Source organism: Mustela erminea, chromosome 7, assembly GCF_009829155.1.
Source record: "Mustela erminea isolate mMusErm1 chromosome 7, mMusErm1.Pri, whole genome shotgun sequence".
Taxonomy (NCBI): Eukaryota; Metazoa; Chordata; class Mammalia; order Carnivora; family Mustelidae; genus Mustela; species Mustela erminea.
In genome coordinates, this window is record NC_045620.1 from 5,254,219 (window position 1) to 5,277,766 (window position 23,548).

Below are 23,548 nucleotides of genomic sequence, written 5' to 3' on the forward strand. Positions count from 1 at the left end.
CTCCTCAGACTTCACATTTTAGAAAACACGAAAATAATTATCTTAAGAAGTTCAGCAATTTCAACAAATATTTCCTGGTTCATTGCGAGTAAACCCATAGCAGGCTTTTATGCTCTAGGTTCTGGACAGCTGGAGAAATGAGCCTTGGCCCTATCTATCAGGGTTCACATCCCTGTGGGCACCAAGGAGCTCCCTCACTCCTGGTTTCCGGTACCCCAACACGGGTAACTTTGGTAAATGGACTCTGGCAAATGTTTTAAATTAGCCAATGGCACAAACTACCTATCGCCTTGGTGATGTGGAGGCCCAGTCTTGGAAAAGAACACTGCAAAGCTCCTGGTTTAGACTCGTGATTTCGAGGTCTCTTTTTGAGCATCACATCACTAGCTTGTAAAGAGCATTACGAAACCCCCGCTAAACCAGTGCGCACAGACGCTGCCTCCGTTCCAGCAAAGCTGGCTACTGGGGTACCTGCGCCCGACTCGCAGAACAGTGGTCCCGCTTGCGCTCCCTTCCCCACAAGCACAGGGCTGATTCATGGAGTGAAGTCTAAGTAAGTAACTTGAAAATTCAGGCTTTTTTTTTTTTCACCAGTGCACTCGCCTTTCTCTCTCAAAAAATACATTTTCATCTGAAAAGACAGAACGGAAGAGTTAATGAGTCTGATTTTACTTGTGACCGGACTACCGAAGAATTTAAACCATTCAGTGCAGGCAATCTCTTCCAGTAGAAAATTTTATTTTCATTGCTTTTCATGAGAAGGCAAACACAACTTACAACAGGGTCAAAGGCAGATTTCCAAGCTCAGCAAGTTACGTTTCCGTACCAGCCCCGAAGAGTCAAGCGTTAAGCAGCATTTGGGATCATGGGGTAAAAAACACAACAGACTCCAAAGTCAAAGGTTAAGCTGAATTTCACTTCGGATACTTACCAATCAAGAATTCTCAATGACACGGAATAAAAATAGCTACCAGTACTGGGGCACGACTAACAACACTGGGGACAGGGGGCTCAGGTCCTAACCTGGAGGCCACACAAACATCACCCACTCGGGCTTGTTCACAAACGCCTGCCCCTCAGCACATGGGGCAGGCCCCACTCCGGCCACGGGGACCTCTGCCCAGCAGAGCCAAACACCACTGGGGAGGTTAAAGATGGCACGACAGAAGCAAGAGAAACACATCCAGCCTCTGCCAGCCTGTGCTCGCCGCTACCACTAGGCGCTCCATGCGGCAGGCACAGCTCAGGATGCCCTCTCAAAGGGCACGGCTACTGCATGTCCCCAAGGGCGGCTCCAATCACAAATCAAAACCCAGGACGCTGTGGGACAGGATGACCACTTCAGAGCTTAGGGGGCAGGCAGGGGGAGACACACACAAAGGGAGCTTAGCAGGGAATCTTCAAAATATTTTATTACAAAATACAGTACAGCGCTCATAGGATGTTTCCCAAAGTTCTCGAACACATACACGGCTGAATGAAGCACGGCAAAATACGTGGCAGTCGCCCACAGGAATCTAACTTCTAGAATCATTTCAGTCCCCGTGGAGTTACAGAAGAAATCTGTAACAGGCAGTGGAATGGACAGACAGACAGTCATCGTGGCCGGCAGGGCTCCTGACTGCTGATCGAGGACATTTTCTCCAGGGCTTGAGTCCACGTCCAGGGCTGACAACCTACCAAACACTGGGGCCCGAATCCGTATAAAGACGAGGCAGAGTGGAGAGGAAACAACTCTGGACAACCCAGAAGTCTCCGGCCACTATTTCTTATTCCTGGGTTTTAGCTCTTCGGCTGCATTACGCAGGAAAATGTAATTTTTCTTTTGGGGATTATAAAATTCGTGTCCCTAAGGGGCGAGAAAAACACACACAACAATCTTAGCGTTAAAGTGTAAAAATCAGCATTTTATGGGCACTTTGTATATGCCAAGTCCTGTGCTATGTACACAAAATAACGTATCTGGGAGAACAAACAGGTTTATGGAGGGACAGAAAAGCCAACAAATTTAAACTTTGGTTTCAGAGGAAAGGTTAAGGACTTGGTGGCAATCTGTCTTCGGTGACCCACGCAGAGGCATGATCTTTTACATATTTTTCAGAGCTAAGGCCTCGTTAACCCCTCACTTCGATGCCGACATGACCGCTGCAGGAGCAAGCCGGCCCACACGGACCCAGAGAGAAGTGCAGTGGGTCAGTGGGGGGTCAGTGGGTCTGCCCTCCAGGGGAGGCGGGAGGGGAGCCGTGCGAGTCTCGGGGAGCCTGGAAATCGGGACCAGGATGGACTAAGAAGTTCCATGAAGGGCGAACCGAGGCCTTCAAACATCATCCCCCAGGGAAGAGCAACAGCGGCCTCAGCGGCTCTAAGGGGCATCCACAGGGACAGGACAGCAGAGGGGGCAGTTGGCACGGCAGAGCAGCGGGCACCTCAGGTGTCGGAGGACTGTCGCAGCACCTCAGACCTTTCATCCCCTGTGATCGCGATTTTATGCCCAAGAGAACTGTCCTTAAACCAGGAACAGTGTGAAATTCACAAAGCAACTCTTTTCAAGTGAAAAACATCACGATGTAAGTAACTCCGAGTAACTCTAGTGTAAGCGGACATGAACCGGTCGGACGGCTTCGTCCTGAGCGGCGCGCACAGCAACGCGCCTTCTCCCCTCTCCCAGCCCACTCCATTCACCAGCGCCCACACCACGCAGCGCCCTGAGCGGCACCGGACGGGAGGCAGGGAAGGGGGTGGGCGGTGCAGCTCCAGGCAGCCGGGGCCTGGGCACGTGGACTAGGGCAGGCCCTGTGTGGAGAGCCAAGGTCCCGGCCACAGCCTGCTCCAGCCCCAGCTCGGCAGGACCGGACCAGGCGTCCTTTGCAAAAACTGCACATGTGGCTGCCACAGGCGGGCGGACACACACGTGGCACACCGGCCCCACGGACCGCCCGGCAGCAGAGCCACTCAACGCCGGGGCGGACGCCACAATCCTTACACAGGGTGAAAGCAGCCACGCCACAGAGAGCACGTAGTGCAGGACTCCTCTGACAGAGAGTTCTAGAAGACGCAAGCTTGTCTACAATGACAGGAAGCAGGTTGAGGGTCGTGTGTGTTTTGGGGGCAGGATGGCGGCAACACGCATGGAAACTTCTGTGGGAGCTAAAACTGTGATCTTAAACAAGGAGGTTATCTGGGCTGTGGCAATGGTCTGCTGGGTACAGACAGACACCGAACACACCCACCAGGCACGAGCACTGCTCCCCCGGGGCACCTCGGCAAAGCGGCTTCCAGAGACACTGCTCCGCTGCCCGGCCCGCATCTGGCGGGAAGGGGCTCAGGTGGGAAGGCAGAGCAGGCCGGGGTACTGCCGCTAAAGCCACCAGACAGGGCCGGCTGCCCTGTGCTTCTGAGAAAGAACCAAAGGTGACGCCGAGACCCCCAGCGAGCGGACAGTGACAGACTCAAAGGCAGACCCAGGAGAGGCAGCAAGCCCGGAGGCCAGAGCACGCGCGGCGGAGTCACCGGCCTTCCACCTCCTAAGGGAAGGCGCTCCGGGCAGGCCGCGCGTTCACACAGCCGAGGCGGGATGCTGGGAGGGAAGTGGAGGGCGAGCTCAGGAACCAAGTCAGATAATGAAGGGTCACTGGTTTGCGCTGGGAGAACCCCAAGACGCACCAGCCAGCTCAGAGCTGACGGGGAAGGGCGGCCCCCAGGAGGCAGCCAAACGAACGGAAGCTGGCAGGTGCCAAGCCCGCTGCCGTGGTTGTCGGTCAGGGACAACAAGGGTTCTCAGCTACAGCCCTGGCATGGCTGCAGGCGTCAGTGTGTCTTACAGACAGCGTCCAGCGTCCGTCTGGTGGGCAGGCAGAGAAGGTGCTCGCAGGAGGAGAGAAGGGAGGGGCGCCGGGGAGTCTGGGGCGGGGGGCGGGCGGAAGGAGATGGCAGGGCAGATGGGCTCGTGTGCGGATGGAAGGGAGACACTGAGGAGGGCAAAGCCTTTCTGGCTGAGGCCGGCGACCTCACCAGTCAGGAACCTGGGCAGCAAGGGCAGAGCAGGGAAAAGTCTGGAAGGCTGCTGCAGAGAGGGGGCTGGTGGTAGCCCGAGAAAAATGAACAAACGATCCAGGAGACGCAGCTGCTGAGAAGCTAACGCGGGGGCTGTCGGCCAGCGGCCTGGAGCCCCAGTCCCGAGTCTGCTCCCCTTACCACCACGCCGGGAGGCCCCCAAAATGCAGCCACGACCCTGTCGGCCCCAACCCCTCTCCCAGATAATAAAAAAAGAAGCAATTTCTCCAGCGAAAGCCTCAACACCTGGCCCCACCGCACCCCCTCACTCTCTGACCGCTGCCCTGGGCCTCCCCGATGGACTCGGAGCCCCCTGGAGTCTCTCTGCTTCTCGCCTCGCAATGACCAGACCCTTCCCGGGGGCAGTTCCCAGGGAAAAGGCTCCACAGGTATGACCGAGTCCCCACACCTTGTGAGGAAGACCGGCTATGTTCCTGTGCAGGGATGGGACGGAGACCTTGCCAGGTCCAGAGAAGAGTCACACCTCAAGCCCAGGCCTTCCGACTGCAGAGCCGGCGCCGCTGCCTCAGTGCGCCCGGCAGGCCCGCGGACGCTCACCTTTGACCAGTCGTAGCTGGAGGCGTAGGCGAATATGTTTCCGTTGTGATTGAAGCAGCAAGCCGCTATCGGCTGGTCCAGCTGTTCGGAAGTTTTTAGTTTCGTCCTGGCGTCTTTGTCCCAAAAGCTGAATCTGCCATCCGACCCCACCGTGGCAAGCGTGCCGTGGACAGGATGGAACGCGATCCCATTTACCTGCAAGGATTCACACGCGCACGATGAGCGGCGGAGGAGGGAGGAGAAACCAGGTTCGCACCGACGCGCCTCCTGCTCCGCTCCGGAAACTGAACGGGCCGACTGCCCGCGGAGCGCGGAGGAACCAGCCGTGCTCCCGGAATCCCCTGGCAGCCCAGAACCGAATCGCGTCCCTTGTTACGAACACAAGGCAGCAGAAGTTAACAAGTACGCAGCCAGCCAGGACGCCAAGCAGTGGACCTCAGGAAAGCGCCGTTTCTTTTTCAGTTTCGGCTGAGCGTCTGAGCGGCCGGGCAGCGCTCAGGAGGAGAGGGAAGGCCCTCCTGAGGGAGCCGTCCGCTTGCACTCAGCAGCAGCACACAGACAGCAAAGACGGCCAATGTGTCACAAAAACAGAAAACCAGCATCTACAGTATAAGCCACCGGTCTCTGCCCGCGAACATGCACGATGACAGAGGGAGCTTTCCTGGCCCGTAATGACTCAGCCAACCACCTCCAAGTCTAGTTTCTAAATCTCAAAGTTGAAGTTTCTAAAAACATACCGCATAGATGTCCTGAGGAGCTGAGGTATTGGTTCCGTTTGAGCGGTGACATTTGAAGGTAAAGTTATCTTTGGCACTGAAAAGCAAAGGCTCAAATGAGTTTTCCACTCTGAAAAAGTCTCAAGTGGAAATTCGCCAAGTGAACCGAGCCCACTTACGGATTTGGGGGGTTGATGTAGTGAATAGCAACCCTCCCCTCGATGCTTCCCAGGGCGAAACCAGTCGGCTTGTTCTGTTTGTCTTTAAAAATAGCCACACATCGATGCTATGATTTAAAAGAAAAAAACCAACACAGTATGTTATCACAAAGTAAGATACAAGACTTCATAACCAAGTGAAGGTACATAACCACCTCATTTTTGGGTTTCAGAAGAACCAGAAACACATACAAATGCAACATGTTATTTCTAGTTCCCTACCAAGCAATATTTTCTACCTTTTGAGAAACTACCTGTACTCAGCCCCGAGACTTTACGAACAAAATCCAGAGCACGCGCTGTGTCTGCCCCTGCTTGGCCTTTGTCCCTGCAAGGGCCCTGCTGTCCGCCCAGCAGTGCACATGCCCCCCGGAACCCTGCCAGGTCCTATTCCGGCGCTGGCCCAATTCACAGCCCACCACTAACCAGATGGACACCCTGCAGCAACTCGCCCGATGTTTCTGGGCCTCTGCTTCCCCTCACGGAGAAAGGAAACAGCATCTGCCTGGTGATCACAGGGAAACAAAGGTCACATGGGACAGTGGACGTGGCCAGGACCTTCTAAACTGGGACCACAGTATGCAGAAGCAACACGCTGCACCTGACCTAACACTGAGTCTCGGGACCCAAACGAGGGTTCTACTGAACTCTACAGAGGGTCCCATAAAAGAGCCCGTGACCCAGCTGCCGGGGCAGAGGCCAGGGCCTGGGTGCTCACTCCCACCTTCCAGTGTGATGACCTGGCCTCCTCCAGAGGACCACCCACCCTACCCAAACTGAGGTCTTATCTTCCGTGAGGAGTTCAGGAAGCATGGGGGCAAGGTCAGAGCCTGGGGACGAAGCCACAGAAGATGGAGATAGAGAGCAGTTTCTGTTATTGCGACGCTTGCTAAAGCTCACAAATTTCCTAAGGAAATGGAAAAATATATGCTAGCTCTATTTCTATGCCATTTGCCTTTTTTTGAACAACAAGCCCGTTACTTTTTTGAGTGGAAAAAACATTAATGAAAAGAGGCAAAAGCCTGTAAGTCACCAGGAACCATGACTGTGCCTCCCATGCTCAGCACAGAGACCAGGGAACTGCACTGCCCTGGGGGCACGGTTTCCAAGAACACAGTCACACAGTGGCCCTATGCAAATGCTGAGGCCCTGCCTCGGCAAATGAAAGGCCAGGATGCCTGGCGCAGACAGCAGGAAGTGAAGGCAGTCACTCAGTTTTGTCAAGGAATCTGGGATTTACCCAAAGGGAAATGGGGAGTCCGTGCTGGGTTTTTAAGCACAGCTGTGGGAAGGTCAGATTTGCCATTGTAAGAGCTCCCGGACCCACGCATGAGGAGTGGACCAAAGGAGGGCCAAGATCTAAGCTCTTAGTCACACCAGGGACTCGGATTAGATGAGCAGGAGGGAAGGAGAGAAACGAACAGATTCCAGAACGCCTGCAGAGCGGAAGGGAACCTGGAGACCAGTGAGACGGGAGAAAAGGAGGGCAGCAGATCAAGGACAACCTCCAGATTTCCGGCTCAGACAAGGACGACCTCCAGATTTCCGGCTCAGACCAGAGCCGGGGGGTCCTGTCTCCTGAGATGCGGAGCACATGGAGAAGAGGCTGCTGAGGGCGGCAGGCAGGAGCAGGTTAAGGCTGTTTGTTCACTCAGCAAACATTTGCAGAAAACGTCCATGCATCAGATCTGGTCCCAGGTGCTGGGGATGAGGAGGAAACAAAGAGAAATCCCCGCCTCCCCTGGATTTACATTCCAGCGGGCAACACGAGACAGGATATATGAAACATGTATGCGCAGCTCTGTTAAGACATACACACACACACACACACACACACACACACACACGCACAAACACACACACACACAGAGTCTCGGGGAAAGCAACCAGGGAGAAGCCTGACAAGAGGTAACATCTCAAGACCTGCAGGAAGTAGTCCCAGGTTTGGTGTGAGATACTGCTGGGCTGAGATGCTGGGAGACATGCAAAGGAGCTGTCAGACTGTGGGTGTCCCTCTAGGGATCCCAGAGGCGAGGTCTTTTGGGGATCTGGGTCCCCCGCCCACAAGGTAGGCCTACATGATGGCGAGGACAGGGATGAGATTCTGCTTCAGCAGAGAAGGCGGCAGGCGAGGGCAGAGGCCTGGGGAACCCCAACTGCAGCGAGAACGGGCAAGGAAGACAAAGCAGCCACCGGAGAGGCAGGGGGTAAGAGGTGGGCAGCACAGAGGCCAGGAACAGGGTGTTTAAGAAGAGATAAGAACAGTCATGAAGGCTGCTCTGCTAAGCTACGACGAGGGCTGCTCAGCGTCCACTGGAATTATGGATAAGGAAGCCATCGGTGGCCAAGGCAAAAACAATGTCAGTGGAGTCATGGGGCAGAAGCCTCATCAGAATCGGGTGAGAAATGAGTGGGAGGTAAGGAAACCAAGAAAGCTCACGTGAGATGCTTCACTGCAAAGGAAAAGGGTCCAGGTGGCATCGGAGGGTGTAGGGCAAGAGTTTGTTTTCGAGAATGAGACCGGAGCACGAGCCCGTGCTAGTAGGGCTGGGGGGGTGCGGCAAGTGTCCAGACACCGGGGGGTGGGGGGGGAGGTCAACCACAGAGGCCCAGCACAACACGGGCCTTCACAGAGCACAGACCTCACCTAACTGGCAGGAGTAAGGCAGGGAAAGACACAGGTGCAGGCAGACTCCTAGATTCCCCAGGAAGAAGATAAGCAGTTCCCCACCACGATGTTCTCTGAGGAGGAGCTGAGCTGATCTGCTGAGACAAAGGCCAGAGGAGGGAGAGCCCAGGAGTGAGAAGAGACTGAAGAAAATCGAAAAGTCTGTGGCAGCCGGGAGACTGCCGGGAGAAGCCTGGTGGCGTGTGGGCCCCGCAGAGGCAGAGCTGAGGCTGGGCGCTAGGACCCAACAGAGCCCGTCGCGGAGCCCACAGCTGTATACAGCAGCAAGATGACAGAGAAGTCAGGCTCCTCCAAGGCTGGCCAGTATCCGCTCACAAAATACGTGCACTTGTATCCTTAAACTGACCCCTTTGAAAATACTTCTCGGTGTCTGAAAGCACATCAGTACTGCCCACACGGGCCCTGAACTGCGTACGACACCCAGTAAGCACGTGCTTCCTAACCGGACAGGTGACTTGCCTGATGCTTCAGTGGAGACTCTATCCTCCTGAACTCAGATGGTTGGTTCTCTAACTGGTAGACAATCAGTCCTCTCTCTGCAGTGGCCACCACAGCCATAGGGTAGATCTAGGGAACAGAGGAAAGCAAAGACATGCTTAAAATGAAGGAAAGTGTTATTTTAATACCAAAATATCAGATCCTTGTTTTTAGACTCAAAAAAATAAGTCTGAATTTTCTTAAGTTTAAAAATCCAATGATACCACAATACTCTTCATGAAAACCTAGGGCAATAATTATTTCAAAGTAGAACATGCATTTTTAAAAGCATAATTTTTTAAAACTATAAAACACAGGATTATTTTTAAAAAACATGGAGGAATATGGGGCGCCTGGGTGGCTCAGTGGGTTAAAGCCTCTGCCTTCAGCTCAGGTCATGATCCCAGGGTCCTGGGATCGAGCCCCGCATCGGGCTCTCTGCTCAGCAGGAATCCTGCTTCTCCACCCCCCTCTCTGCTTGACTCTCTGCCTACTTGTGATCTCTGTCAAATAAATAAAAATAAAATCTTTAAAAAAAAAAAATTACAGAGGAATAGAGAAGAAAAGAAGAGCACCTACACCACCCTCCCAAAGGCTGACTGCCATTAACATGCTGCGTTCCCCTCTGGGGCTCGTGTGAACGTCACGCATGCGTATGTGCGCACGTCTGCTCCTGTGTACTTTATACCCTCATGCGAGGTGTGTTGTCCAAGAATACCAGTAGCTGCTGTCCAACATCCCCTCAAATGAGCTCATTTACCCGCACTGGTCTTGTGGGCTCATCAGGCCACATCCAAGCTTTCATTACATCATACAGAACCAAGACCATCTGCGTCTATATTTTTCTCATGATAAATTCCTAAAAGTGGAATTACTGGCTGTTAGCACAAAACTAAGACTTAAAACCAAACTGGGGCACCCAGGTGGCTCAGAGGGCTAGGCGTCTGCCTTCGGCTACGGTCGTGATCCCAGGGTCCTGGAATCGAGCCCCGCAATGGGCTCCCTGCTCAGTGGGGAGCCTGCTTCTCCCTCTCCGACTGCTGCTCCCCTTGCTTGTGTGCCCTCTCTCACTATCTCTCTCCCTGTCAAATGAATGGATAAAATCTTAAAAAAAAAAAAAAAAAAAAGACTTATGGGGCGCCTGGGTGGCTCAGTGGGTTAAGCCTCTGCCTTCAGCTCAGGTCATGACTCTAGGGTCCTGGGATCCAGCCCCGCATCGGGCTCTCTGCTCAGCAGGAAGCCTGCTTCCTCCTCTCTTTCTGCCTGCCTCTCTGCCTACTTGTGATCTCTGACTCTTAAATAAATAAAATCTTCAAAAAAAAAAAAAAAAGACTTATAATCAAACGGAGAGTAAAAGTTCTTCAGTTTCTCTTCCACTCAGTCCCCAAAGATCCAACACCACACCACACAGTCGGTACCCACTTTCCTATGTAAAGTAACTGTTATATACACATGGTACGCGGCTCCCAAACATCTTCAAATAACACATGACAAAAAAAACTTGATTTAGTATTTGGGGACAAATGCAGCACAAAAATGTCCCGATTTAAGTTAACTGAGGAAATTGGAACTACATCCTCTGTGTGTTCATTATTCAAGTTAGAGGGATTTTTAGATCACCCGCTAACTGCAAGATGTCACAAGGTAAGAAATCTGTATTTCTCTTAAGAGGACAGATATGAAGTTAGAAATTCCTTACCACATCGGCACAGTAACATCTTTCAGGGAGCTGCAGAACCATCATAGGATTTGATGATCGTGTATCCCAAAACTAAAATTTAGGAAATAAAAAAAAACACCCCGTAAGTGACCATTTCAGAGCTATCATCCCAACGGTGGAAGAATTCACGTCGCTCCCGGCCAGGCCATGCAGCCCCCCTCACTGGTGTATCAAACCTTCAGAGTCTTATCCCAACTCCCGGTCATCACGCAGCTGTAGTTGGGCGCTTTGATCCAGTGTACGGTCTTCACGGGGGCATCGTGCTTGCAAGAAGACAAAATCAAAACAGGTTAAGATAAATGTAACTACGTGCTAAGCACCTTTAGTTCTAGAAACTCAAAGAGAAGGCACACACTGAAATACTGAGGTCCTACCAAACACCAAAGGACATCCAAGCCCTTCCTAAAGACCGCTGACACTCAATTTCACCTAAGAACGTATAGCTACGTTCCATCCTGACAAACGTTCATTTTACCTATAATGAGAGTCAAAGTAAGTCCCTCCCCAGGGAAATACTCAGAAATAACTAGTACAGTTTTATCTATTGACTCAGGCGGCACGAATGAAGAGATCAAAGAGGTGCTTCTGGCAGCCAGTCACACTTACTGGGAGCCCAGAGTAAGCAAGGTCTTTCTGAAAATGGTTTTGGGTCAAGAGGCCCTTCCCAACCAGGTCGGACCCTCTGGGTCTTGCTTCTCTGAGTTTCATTACTTCTGCCCTTCGTGCCCGCTGCTCCTGGTAGACTAAAAGCTCCGGGGGCGTGCACCCCTACTGGCAGTGCCTGGCACGGAGCAGGCGTTCAATACTCGTCCAGTGGACCAGTGTCCAAATGCAGCTGGTAAAAGGCAAGCCACACATGGCTGTCAGAACGTCAAACACAGGAATGTTGAGGCCCATCTGGAACATCTGTCTTTTACAGGTGTTGACGGCACTAACTCCTTAGGACGCCCCCCTCACCTACACACATACGGAAGATCCATGACAGACCGCCTGTGAAATGCCAGCAGGAGTAAGAATGGTTATTACCTTCGTGTTACTCTGATGCTAAAGAGGTTTCTGGAAAGCTTAAGTCTAACTGATTTGGTAGAGTCAACTGCAGTTTTCTATACTAGAGAATTAGAATTTAAAATTCATCACCACCCCAGGCACCAGCCTTTCTGGATTCAGTGTTTATTACCTGTGCAATCTGTATTGCCTGATTGCTGTTGAGGTCCCACATTTTGGCAGTTTTATCACATGATGCTGTAAATACTTTGCTCCCATCCTAAAAGAAAAATCAAGAAAATCTGTCATTCAAGAAAAAAAATATATATACAATTTCTATTTGTCTGTTAGGTTGATCATCTTGAGGCAGGCTTTGTTTTGCAATTTTTATTTTTCTAGTTATTTGGGGGCCGGTGTATTATAAACTCCACTGTCATATACAAACACATTTTTTGCCCTATTTCTTTATTACTGATTAATTTTTCTAAGAGATACCAAATTAACAGGATAAAGAAAAAAATCAAACAGCATGGGAAGTTACAGAGGGAAAATGAAGACTCCTGTCCCTGACCCACTCCGTTCTCAAGGGCCACTGACTTCCTTCCAAGACTAGTTTTTGCAAATCCTGCATCCCATATAGTACCGGGGGCCACCTACACAATTTTTTCTTGTTCTGGTTAATTCCAAGCCCCCCCCCCCTTTTTAAAGATTTTATTTACTTATTTGTCAGAGAGAGACAGGCAGACAGAGTGGCAGGCAGAGGCAGAGGGAGAAGCAGGCTCCCTGCTGAGCAAGGAGTCCAATATGGGACTCGATCCCAGGACGCCGGGATCACGACCCAAGCTGAAGGCAGCTGCCCAACCAACTGAGCCACCCAGGCATCCCAAGCCTTTTTTTTTTTTTTTTTAAAGATTTTTCCTTACTCAACAGAGGAGGAACAAGCACACCAGCAGGCAAAGCAGTAGGCGGAGGAAAAGGGAGAGGCCGGCCCTCCGCCGAGAAGAAAGCCCAACCTGATGCTTGATGCCAGGACCCTGGACCCTGACCCAAGCCAAAGGCAGAAGCTTAACCGAGTCACCCAGGCACCCCAATTTCAAGCCTTTGTTTGACCATAAGTTGCAAGAATGAAACAACGACCAGCTATAAACCTTGCACCCAGAATCATCGGTGGTGAACACTCTGCCACAGTTAGTGTGTTGCGCTCTCTGCACACGCACGTGCATCTGCTATCAGCATGCGCTTGTCTGGCTAGGTCTCTAATAGCTTTCTGAAGTGCACACCATAAAACTACACTAATTTTCAATAGTCACTGGTCCTACGGAAACTATAGAACAGCTTAACAAATTAGCAATCATTGTGTAGTGGTCTTAAAAATATTTAAATATAAAACTCATAAACTGGTCATACATTTTTAGAAAGAGAAAAAACTAAATGGAAGTCTAGGGCAGTAGTTAGCAAATTTCTTCAGAAAGGGCACATCTATTGAGTATTTAGTCTTTACAGGTCTCTGCTGCAACTCCATAACTATCATAACAGCTTGAAAGCAGCCACACATGTTACTTACATGAAGGAGCGTGGCTGTGTGCCAATAAAATTTGATTTACAAAAATACACAATGGGCCATATCTGACCCATGGGCCATAGTCTGCTGACCAGTGACCTAAATTATCTCATCTCTGCTTTCAAAGTTTAAAGATTTACTGCCATCCTTCCTTAGCAAAAATGTCTTCCCATAAAACTCACCAGTTCTCCAACTAAAAGAAAAGCTAAAATCTGTTTTTTTTTTTTTAAGATTTTATTTGTTTATTTGACAGAGAGAGATCACAAGTAGACAGAGAGGCAGGCAGAGAGAGAGGGGGGAAAGCAGGCTCCCTGCTGAGCAGAGAGCCCGATGTGGGACTCCATCCCAGGACCCTGAGATCATGACCTGAGCCGAAGGCAGCGGCTTAACCCACTGAGCCATCCAGGCACCCAAAATCTGCTTTTTGATCAGGGGAGTTGTAAGGGTTGACTCCATAAATGCTTAGGATACCCATGTACGTCGTGGTCTACCCTGAGACTGAGCGACACACTGGCTCTCGATGTCATTATAAAATGCCCATCCTACCAGCCGCAGTGGGCACTACGGAGCAGCAGCGTGCCTGATCCGCGGCGGTGCAGACACCGAGGCTCATCTGTCAAAGGGCCAGGGCAGAGAAACGGTACTTGCAAGCGCTCTCCAGCCAGCTGCTCCCCGCCCCTTTGCTATGGCTACACAGCAAGCCATGTCCATACAGCGCCCAAGAAATCATCTCCACCAAGTTTGGGTTTTATGCCTCAAAGGTATCTGGCTCTTCTGTGCTTCTGTGCTATTGTCACAGGTGTAGCTTCCTCTCCCGACCGCTCTTCCCACCTCCCACGCCGGCTCACTCCCTTTCCTGGAAGCCTCTGAGGGAGGCGGTCCAGCACCTGGGCTCTGGAGCCAGGAAGGTCTGGGTCTGGGCCTAGACTCAGCGATTCACCACGCTCCCTCCGACAAGTCTGTCAACTAAGCCTGTGCCAGTCACTTTATGTAGATGCAGTCTCGCTGCCACAGAGTTCTACCATCTGCAGTTCTGTCTGTCTGTCCTGACAGACCAGGAGTTCCATGAATGTGGTATATGCCCACCTTGCCAACTTCCCTTTTCACTATATCCCCAGGGCTTTAGTGCCCTAGAAGAGCCTGATAATTACTTCCATAATTAAATACCATCTGCTGTAATTATTATTACCTTCATTTACAAAGGAGGAAACAAATACAGGGAGATTAAGTAACCTGACAAAGTCAAAATGCCAGGAAGCTGGAGCCCCAATCCGAACGTGGGCCTGGGCTGGATGACACAAAGCCCGAAGAGTTACAGGTACACGGCCTTCTTCTTCTTCTTTTTTTAAGATTTTTATTTATTTATTTGACAGACAGAGATCCCAAGTAGGCAGAGAGGCAGGCAGAGAGAGGAGGAAGCAGGCTCCCCACTGAGCAGAGAGCCCGATGTGGGCTTGATCCCAGGACCCTGGGATCATGACCTGAGCCAAAGGCAGAGGCTTCAACCCAGGAGCTCAAGTTGTATCTGCAATAAATGCATCACTTTTCAAACTGTTTTCACAGATCTATTATTAGTCTCATAATAACCCAATCCGATAGGTCAAGCAAACATTTTTCAGATGACAAAAATGCTCGGAGAAGCCTATCACAGCTCATGATGAAAACAGGAGCCAATTCTAGGGGCGCCTGGGTGGCTCAGTGGGTTAAGTGTCTGCCTTCAGCTCGGGTCGTGATCTCAGGGTCCTGGGATCAAGCCCCGCTTCGGGCTCTCTGCTCGGCAGGGAGCCTGCTTCCCCCCTCTGTCTGCCTCTCTATCAACTTGTGAGCTCTGTCTGTCAAATAAATTCTAAACAAAACAAAACAAAAAAACAGGAACCAATTCTGGCTCCTAAACCACCTCAAAACATAAACAGGAAAATAATTTCTTAATTATAAATTAAATAAGATCACATAAATGAATGGTGTCATCTGAAAATAACAACATAAACTAAGAGGAGTCTGGCAATTTCTCACAAAGTTATACATAAAATCGACATAGGACACAGCAATCTCTCTAGGAGATATTCACCCAAGAGAAATGAAAACTTTTGTTCACAGAAAACCCAGCACACAACGGTTTATAACAGCGTTATTCGTAATGACCAAAATGGGAATCAGTCCCAATGTCCTTCTCCTGGTGGCTGGGCGAACAAACGGTGACACAGCCACACCACGGGCCACCGCTCAGCATGAAGGACAAACTACTGACTGACAGAATGACCTGCGTGGGTCCCAGGCGTGCTGTGCAGAGCGCAAGAAGCCAGACGCCAAGGGGATGCAGTACTGTTCACGTGACACTCTGGGACAGGCATAACCACAGGGACAGAAAACACATCGGTGGTTTCCAGCGGCTAGAATGAGGAGCATGTGACAGAATGGCAGGAAGGAATCCGCGGCTGGTGTTCTGTATTGGGACAACTCTCTGCGTTTCTTCAAAATGACAGAATTATGCACTAAAAAGGTTCAATTTTATTGTCTGCAATTCTTATCTAATGAACCTGACTAAAATGACACAGAAGGCCTGACAGGGGCCTGGAGGCTTAGCTTCCTCAGCACGAGCGTCCATCTGTCTGCCCGTTTTCTTGCCTCTGCTGGGCTCAGCCGCTGGGCCGCAGTGGCAGAAGGAGGAAGGCTGGGTTGTCCCCGTGCCGGCTCCTCCTTTAGGAAGGCGATGGGCCCCTTTACAGCCTCCTGCTGGGGCTCCCCACTTACCTTCCCTGCTGCTGCCCCCTTGTGAACGGTCCCTTCATTACAGTCTCCCCAATCAACGACAAAAGCTCAGAGCCAGATAAACTTGAACATATTTGTTTACATTACTGATGCTCAGGATTTGGGAGGAAAAAGAGAATCCCAAAAACCCAAAAGACTTCAAATGCCTATTAACAGAAAATGATTCTTTTTTCCTCTGGGATTTATTTTTGGGGATACTAAACTTTTCATTTTAAAATGACATAAATTCACGGCAGAAAGGTAGGAATGGCTTCCAGAAATTATTCAATTATTCACTTAAGATATGTGTCAATAAAACAATGAACTTTTTATGCAAGAAGAACTTTCAAAAAAACCAATGCTAACATGAACTGACTGTATCACGAATATCAATACATTATTATACTGAAAATCAGAAACTTAGAATTCCAACAATGTGTATAAATACACAAAATTCGTGGTTCAGGTTATATTAAAGTAGAAATATGTACATACTCCCAGATAACATGCGATTTTATGTTGTAGAAAATATGAAAAATGGGATGACACTTACATCGCTCCAGCAGACATCTAAGACAGGCCCTGTGTGCATCTGCTGGGCTTTTGGAATAGTCTGTCCACTATCTTGAACTTCCCAGCAGCGAACCTAGAGTGACATGAAAAATTAATGCAAACACAGCACCTCGTGACCTCTTACATGCACAGAACACCTAATAACTAATGGGTGCGACTTAAATATACACAAACTTCTCGTATCAACCTAATTATCTAACTTGAAGAATAAAGCTACTGAGGGCCGCCTGGGTGGCACAGTCAATCAACCGTCCGCCTCATGGTTTCGGCTCCGGTCATGATCTCAGGATCGTGGGACCCAGCCCTGCGCTGGGCTCCGCCGTCATCTCGGAGTCTGCTTGAGACTCCTTCCCTCTGCCCCTCCTGCTCATGCTCCCTCTCTAAAGTAAATAAACTTAAAAAAATAATAATAATGAAGCAACTGAACAGTCTACTCAAGTGGCTATTTTCCTGTATTTCCAAGCCATCAAAATATACAAATTCTTTTGCTTACACCTAAAACTGCAGATAAATTTATCACATTTATGAGATATATTTGTCTTCTAAAGGAGAATGTCATCCATTACCATTCAGAGAATCAAGACCAAAGGGGAAACTTACCTTTCTTCTCTGAATACACTGGTTTTTTACAGTTTTTCCTGATTATAAACATAACGCATTTTACTTAAGAGATTTTGTAAATATGACAAGAAAATTAAAAAATCACCTTAATCCCACCAGACTATAGTTAATAGTTTGTTGCGCTTTCAGTGTTTCCATGCACACATATTTTCATCAAAAACCTAGATTACAGAGTACCTTCACTCTTTTAACTGAAACTTTCCTCCCTTGCATTATGAATTGCCAATAAACAATTCATGTTTTTCAGCAATAAATCACGTGGAGTCTTTCCAGAACTACATGTAGAAGCCAAACCTGCTCAACCATGACTACCTTCCTCTCCTGCTGTTCTTTCCTCAATCCCTCACTGCCCCTCTGTTGCAGAAAAATCTCCCCAAATTTTAAAAATGCTAGTCCAGCACACAAACATACCATAAAATACATTATTTGATATTATAACTTTCAAAACTTCCACTAGCATGAAGACTTTTTAAAATGAGGTGACACCCAGGTGGCTCAGTCAGTAAAGCATCAGCCTTCAGCTCGGGTCATGACCCCAGAGTCTTGGAATCAAGTCCCGCATTGGACTCTTGCTCAGTGGGGGCAGGAAGCCTGCTTCTCCCTCTGCCTGCCGCTGCCCTTGCTTGTGTGCGCTGACAAATAAATAAAATCTTTTAAATAAAATAGAAAGACAATGCAATACAATGAAGCAGTAGCAGACAGTGGCTAGGAATACAGATCTGGGCCCACACTGCCAGGTCCGCAGCCTGACGGCCAGTCCCTCAGATGCAGGAGCTGGGCCAGCTACTCTACAACCCTAAGCTCCCCATTCCGCATCAGAAGACAGGACAACAGGATCACAGTGCTTTCGCTGTCAAGAGATTAATTCAGTTATGCACGTGAAGTACAATACTTCACCCCAGAGCGGTACAATACTGCCTCAGAGGAGAAGCACTCAGACGCAGGGTATAAACTTAAGGATTTCTGATCGATACTGCCAACTGACCTTCAGAAGAGCTGTGCTTCCACACCTACCAGCGGTACATGGAAGGTCTCAGCTTTTCTTTGCTGGGACCAAGTGTTATTTTTTTTAACTTTTCATTTTGTTAACTTGGTAGAGTCCATCACAGAAGTCTGAGTTTACCTGCTTATGAGTGTGGCTGAATGGTTCAAGTTCACGCTAACAGGCCACCTGCACTCCTGCGAAGTGCCTCTTCATGTCTGCTGACTTTCCCACCAGGGATTTTTTTTTTTTCCCCTACCAGAGTTTTTATCTTTCCTTCTGTGCACTGTGATTTCTTGTCCTTTTTTGTACACAGTAGGTTAAGTGTAACCTCTTTGCAGGATTTGTGCCATATCCAAAGTTGCAAAGAACATTTGCAGGATACCTCGAAGTTTATGTATAGCACCATGGAAAAAAGTCATTCTCAATGCCACTACATGTGACTTGGAAATCCATGCCAAGTCACTGAACTAGGGCAGGAGTTCTGAGTGAGGCCTATGACCATATGACCACGCTTTCATAACAGACGTCAGTGTGACAGGCAACGTCACCTGCTCAGAAGGGCCACTCCCTCTAACTGATTTCTTTAGAATGGCCGTGAATAAGCTTTACCTTTGCTTCATTCACTTGGGAAAGAATGGAGCCAAATGGAAAGCTAACTTCACCCATACAAAGAAATAAGTCTTCTAGAACATGCGTGTAAGGAAGACTTACATCGTTAGCCCATGATCCTGCGATAAGGAAGTTCCCAGGCAAGGTTGGTGGGCTAAAAGACAGACAACCAATGCTGTCATCAGGAGAGGATGTTACTTCAATATCCTGGGGGGGAAAAGTCAACGTTACAAGGTATGCATCGATTTCATTCAAAATTGTTTTCCTTCTCACTGAACACTCATGGCGGATTTTCCTTGTGCTAAGAACTAAATGAGTTAGACCTCTCTTGCTTTGATCCAAAATAGGAGTAATAAAGAAGCTAGTGGAAGGGCTAGCACTGCTGGGACCGGAAGCCGCACTCTCAATGAATGGCCAGGATGATTTCCACGTGCTGGCCCACTGGTTCACTCTGGCCCTAAAGTGCTCAATCAGTCATGGCCTGACCCCACCCCAGAGGAAATTCTCATTCAACAGTTGTGGGCCGGGCCCTGGGAATCCACAATTTTAATAAGCACCCTGCTAACTTAAGTGGTGAAGAAAGTCGGGGGGACAGGACACTAGCACAAGAGACACTGTTTCTGTGCTCCAAGTTTGAGAAAGTGGGCTACACAAAGATTCAGAGCTTTTGCCCCAAAGAAGGCTCCCAAGCTATCTGGATCTCTCTCATTGTGGGAAACCCTGGCCTGTAATTTCATACAAGTCCCATGAAGCTTCATGCAGTACCTTCATAGGGTTGTGGTTATCTGTGCTTGTGCTGCCAAACATGCTGGTCCCACTAGTTCCAAAACCCGAGGTTGTCCCAAACAGACTCATTTTGGCCCTAAAAAATAATAGAAAATGTTAAGGATAGGTCTTTTCTTCCATAATCAATATCACTGAGAGCTAATATAAAGCCAATTAGGTCACAGAAGGGAAAAAAAAGACTCTAAATGACTTGATGTCAGGTTTTTCTCTTCCAAAGTGATCTAAATAATGATCACCAGAGCACCTGGGTGGCTCAGTCGGTTAAACATTCGCCTTCAGCTCAGGTCAGGACCCTGGGAGCGAATCCCACATGAAGCTCTCTGCTCACTGGGGAGCTTGCTTCTCCCTCTCCCTGCAGCTGCGTACTTATGCCATCTCCCTCTATTTCGAAAAACTAATAAAATCTTTAAAAGAAAAGCAGAAAGTGCTTTTTAAATATGTACTCTTTTAGAAGAGTTTTTGACATATAGAAAATTGTACAGATAGAGTTCCCATACACCCCCATACCGTTTCCTTATTTTCTTTTTACATTTGTCACCATTAGTAAACCAATACATTACAGCAAAGTACTTTTCAATCACCAGCTAGAAGATAAATTCACCCCTTTCTTACATAATTTGAGACACTGAGCTTTGCACCAGGAATGTAACAATAAACCACAGAAGGCCCCACTCCTCCAGGTCTCCGCTCAGTGAGAGTTCACGTTCTTCTTAATAATTTCTATACTCTGGCTTAGGCCAATATCTCTGCACGATGTTACTAAGAAAAGCAATCGGTCCTGGCAAAGATTCAGCGATTTCTCTGTAGGAGGAGTTTTAAGAAGTAATCCACTATGGTGTGACTGGGTACCAAAAGGTCTGGTATTACGTTCTGGGCAACACAGAATGGGGAAATTGCTAGGGATTTTGGAAATGCACTTGGGATTTCCAACTTCAGGAACAAAATAAGTGCTGATATCCTGGCCAAAGCAACAGCTCTGAGCATGTTAGTATCTTGGAAAGCAACTCTGTGGGAGGAAGTGGTATGTGCCAGCTACTTGTGCCTCAAATGTGAACTTGCACTTGAAGCACTGGTTAACTGCATGAGTGAACAGAGGAATAACAGGGCTTGGGCAGTCAGAGTCTAGGAACTAGCTATGTGGCTTTGGGAAGGTTATTTAGCCTTGATTTTCTCATCCACAAAAAGAGTCTCTGACATCCGGTTCAAGGAATCATGAAAACCAAGTGAGATCAGTCGCACACCCGGTGCCCGAAAATTCTTTCTTCTGTCCCTTTTGGGGATGAATTTAGGGAAAGAGCAAGGGTCATTCAAGTGTTAGTCAGCCTATGTGGACCACACACTATACAGGGCATGGGGAACCCTCAAGAAGTTCAGAGGACATCTCCAAGCAATCTCCTCGCCTGCCCCGCTTGCTGCATTCCAGCCCTACTGCTCTGGGGGCACCCTTTCCGCCTGTGACCACAGCAAACTCAGCCCTGCCCTGCAAGATTCCTATTATCTGTTCCTATGACTTTGGATGATTCGCCCTCCCCCAAACCTCCAGCTGACTCTGTTGGAATCTTCAGATCCCAATTCAGAAGTTGTCTCCTGGGGCGCCTGGGTGGCTCAGTGGTTAAGCCTCTGCCTTCGGCTCAGGTCATGGTCCGAGAGTCCTGGGATCAAGCCCCGCATAGGGCTCTCTGCTCAGCGGGGAGCCTGCTTCCCCCTCTCTCTCTGCCTGCCTCTCTGCCTGCTTGTGATCTCTGTCTGTCAAATGAGTAAAATCTTTAACAACAACAACAACAAAAAAAAGTTGTCTCCTGAGAACGCTGGGGGGATGGGGGCGGGGATGGAGATGTTCTCAAACTCTGGGGGTGATGTTCACGTAACTGTATTCAACTTCCCAAACACATCAAAAGGCCCAGTTTTAAGTGGGTGACAGCAGGTAAGCTGTATGTGAATAAAGCTGTTAGACCTACCTTTTCCAAAAGGTCACCTGCTCAGAGGCTCCCCTGCCTTCCTGATTTAACATACCCACCCTGCCATACCACCACCCTGTTTTCTTCGTAGCGCCGGTCACGACCTGGAATTGTGTGCCATCAACCTCTTCCCCGGGAAAACGTCAGCTCCAGGAACAGAGGGCGGTCTGGACTCCTAAGATACGCCCGGCCCTCGGCAGGCGCCTGGGCCAAGGCGACTGGTATTTAACAGACACCGGACGGGGGCGGCGGGGGGCAGTACTTGGCGGAGGAGGGCAGAAACAAAGCAACAGAACGGTTTCAGAGGAAAGTGCAACGAAGATTAGCGCGGGAGACCGAAGGGGACGGACGCCTTTCTGCAAGACCGGTCAAGGGAGGCTTCTCCGAGGAGGTGGGAGCGTGCGTCTGATAAGACAGACGTGTTAACGGGGAAGAGCGCAGACGACAGACGCTGCCATCAACTGTGACCCTCCCGGTGCCTCAGTTTCCCCAAGAGAAGGACGAGGGGGTTAGAGCCGGGGTGACCCCAGAGCCCCTCCCAGGGGCCAGTAAGGAAGCTCGCTAACCGGCCGGCTCGCGCCCAGGTGCCTCGCCGCGCGGCCCACTCCCCCGAGGGGGGGCGGGCGGCGTTGGAAGCGCCATGGCTGCGGGGAGCGAGGAAGGCGGCGCGGGGCCTACCTGGGAGTCACGCCGCGGTGGAGAGCCGGTGACGGGCAGCGGGGAGGACTCGGGAGCCTGCGAAACCGCTCGAGAACCGAGGAGGAGAAGGCGAGGTGCTGGGCACAGAAACCCGAAGGGCCGAAATACCCTCACGCCGGTGGAGGAAACTCCCCCAATTACCGCGGAAGCACCGCGCAGGCGCCTCGGAGCCACTTCCTGTGTCGCCCGGAAGGCAGGTAAGAACGCGGCTTCCTCCGCCCACGAGGCGACAGCACATGCGCAGAAGCACCAGTGACGCCGAGAAGGAGTCCCCGAGCCAGCAATTTGCCGATTGGTCGAAAGTTGGTGGGGCCGCCTCCTTGTTGCCAAGCAACCGTTTTGATACATTCTCAGCTAGCCGAGGGAGGGTCGTTAGTATTTTCTCTTGAGAATGAAAAGTCTAGCGTATTTCTGATTCCCGCCAACCTAAGTCCGGAGCCATCCTCGGAGAAGCCGACGGAACGCTGGCTCGGTCGGCGGAGAAGTCGGCCAGCCTGGGTCCCGGCCCCCACCCCGACCTCGTGTTTGCAGATTGAGGCGTCCTAAGCCATCCGGGGCTCCCTGGGCCCCGGTTTCCCTCGTGAAATTGGCTTCATGGTGCCTGACTTCGAGGGGACTTCTTAGTTAGGTTCAAGTGAAGCCACATACGCGAAAGACTTCGCGAAGTCCAAGTCCGTAAGACTGGGAAGGGGCTGTTCAGACACAGACACACGTGCCCGCTCCAAATATTTCAGCTGGTGGCTGGATTTCTGAAGGAAAAAAAGAGGCAGGGGTCCGCTGAATCTTCTTGGCTAGTCGCTGTGGTCTGCGAACCGGGAGTCTTGGCATCCGCAGGGAGCTTTCAGACCCGCAGGACCTTGGTGTAAAATGCTGATTCAGGGGCACGTGGGTGGCTCAGGTCATGATCCCAGGGTCCTCGGATTGAGATCCTGCCCACCCCCCCCGCGTCCCTCTCTGCCTACTTGTGATCTCTGTCAAATAAATAAAATTTAAAAATTAAAAAAAATGCAGATTCAGAAGGTCGGGGGAAGGGCCGAGAATCCACATTTCTAGCAGATTCCCAACTGAGCTTGCTTTGCCATGCCGGGCAGCTGAACACCCAAGAATCTAGAGGTATTTGGAACCATTTGGGGGAACTTCCTTAAAGCCCTGTTGCCTGGGATCAGGGAAGATTTCTGATCTGGTCGGTCTTGCGGAGGAACAGAGGGAATGAGTCGTTTTTGATAAGCTCCCCCAAGTGCTCCTAAGATGTAGACGAGACTGAGAACCTCTAGTCCAGGTCGTGATAGTAATAATGGCTCTCTCTCTCTCTTTTTTTTTTTTTTTTTTTTTTTAAGATTTTATTTATTTATTTATTTGACAGAGATCACAAGTAGGCACAGAGGCAGGCAGAGAGGGCGCTGAGCAGAGAGCTCCACCAGGGGGCTCGATCCCAGGACGCCAGGATCATGACCTGAGCTGAAGGCAGAGGCTTTAACCCACTGAGCCACCCAGGCACCCCATATTAGCTCTCTTGAGCACTAGATGTTCCACCTCCTGTCATAGCCAGGGCAGCCCTATCAAGTAGGTACTGTCATCTCCATTTTTTAAAAA

General features: G+C 49.9%; 1 protein-coding gene across 4 annotated transcripts; it reads right to left on the reverse strand.

Annotated features, from left to right (window-relative positions):
• Window positions 1-1,393: 1,393 nt before the first annotated feature.
• Window positions 1,394-22,133, reverse strand: RAE1 (ribonucleic acid export 1). Of its 4 annotated transcripts, none has more exons than XM_032350263.1 (12): window positions 21,935-22,133; window positions 19,278-19,374; window positions 18,615-18,719; window positions 16,278-16,370; window positions 11,609-11,695; window positions 10,608-10,694; window positions 10,411-10,482; window positions 8,694-8,801; window positions 5,507-5,613; window positions 5,349-5,424; window positions 4,612-4,806; window positions 1,394-1,849 (listed from the first exon to the last, which is right to left on the reverse strand). In XM_032350263.1, the coding sequence occupies exons 2-12, from the start codon at window positions 19,365-19,367 to the stop codon at window positions 1,763-1,765; spliced, it is 1,107 nt and encodes a 368-aa protein (XP_032206154.1). In that variant the 5' UTR covers window positions 19,368-19,374; window positions 21,935-22,133; the 3' UTR covers window positions 1,394-1,762. The 4 variants fall into 4 exon arrangements, with proteins under 4 accessions (XP_032206154.1, XP_032206152.1, XP_032206153.1 ...); XM_032350261.1 differs by lacking the exon at window positions 21,935-22,133 and adding an exon at window positions 21,361-21,866; XM_032350262.1 differs by lacking the exon at window positions 21,935-22,133 and adding an exon at window positions 21,316-21,866.
• Window positions 22,134-23,548: the final 1,415 nt, after the last annotated feature.

Coding starts and splice junctions, on each gene's coding strand:
- RAE1 (XM_032350260.1), bottom strand. CDS start 21,309: ATGTTAAATCAGGAAGGCAGGGGAGCCTCTGAGCAGGTGACCTTTTGG. Junction 19,375..21,256: donor CAGGTGACCTTTTGGAAAAG/GTAGGTCTAACA, acceptor ATTATTTTTTAG/GGCCAAAATGAGTCTGTTTG. Junction 5,614..8,693: donor AGTCTCCACTGAAGCATCAG/GCAAGTCACCTG, acceptor TTTAAATCATAG/CATCGATGTGTGGCTATTTT.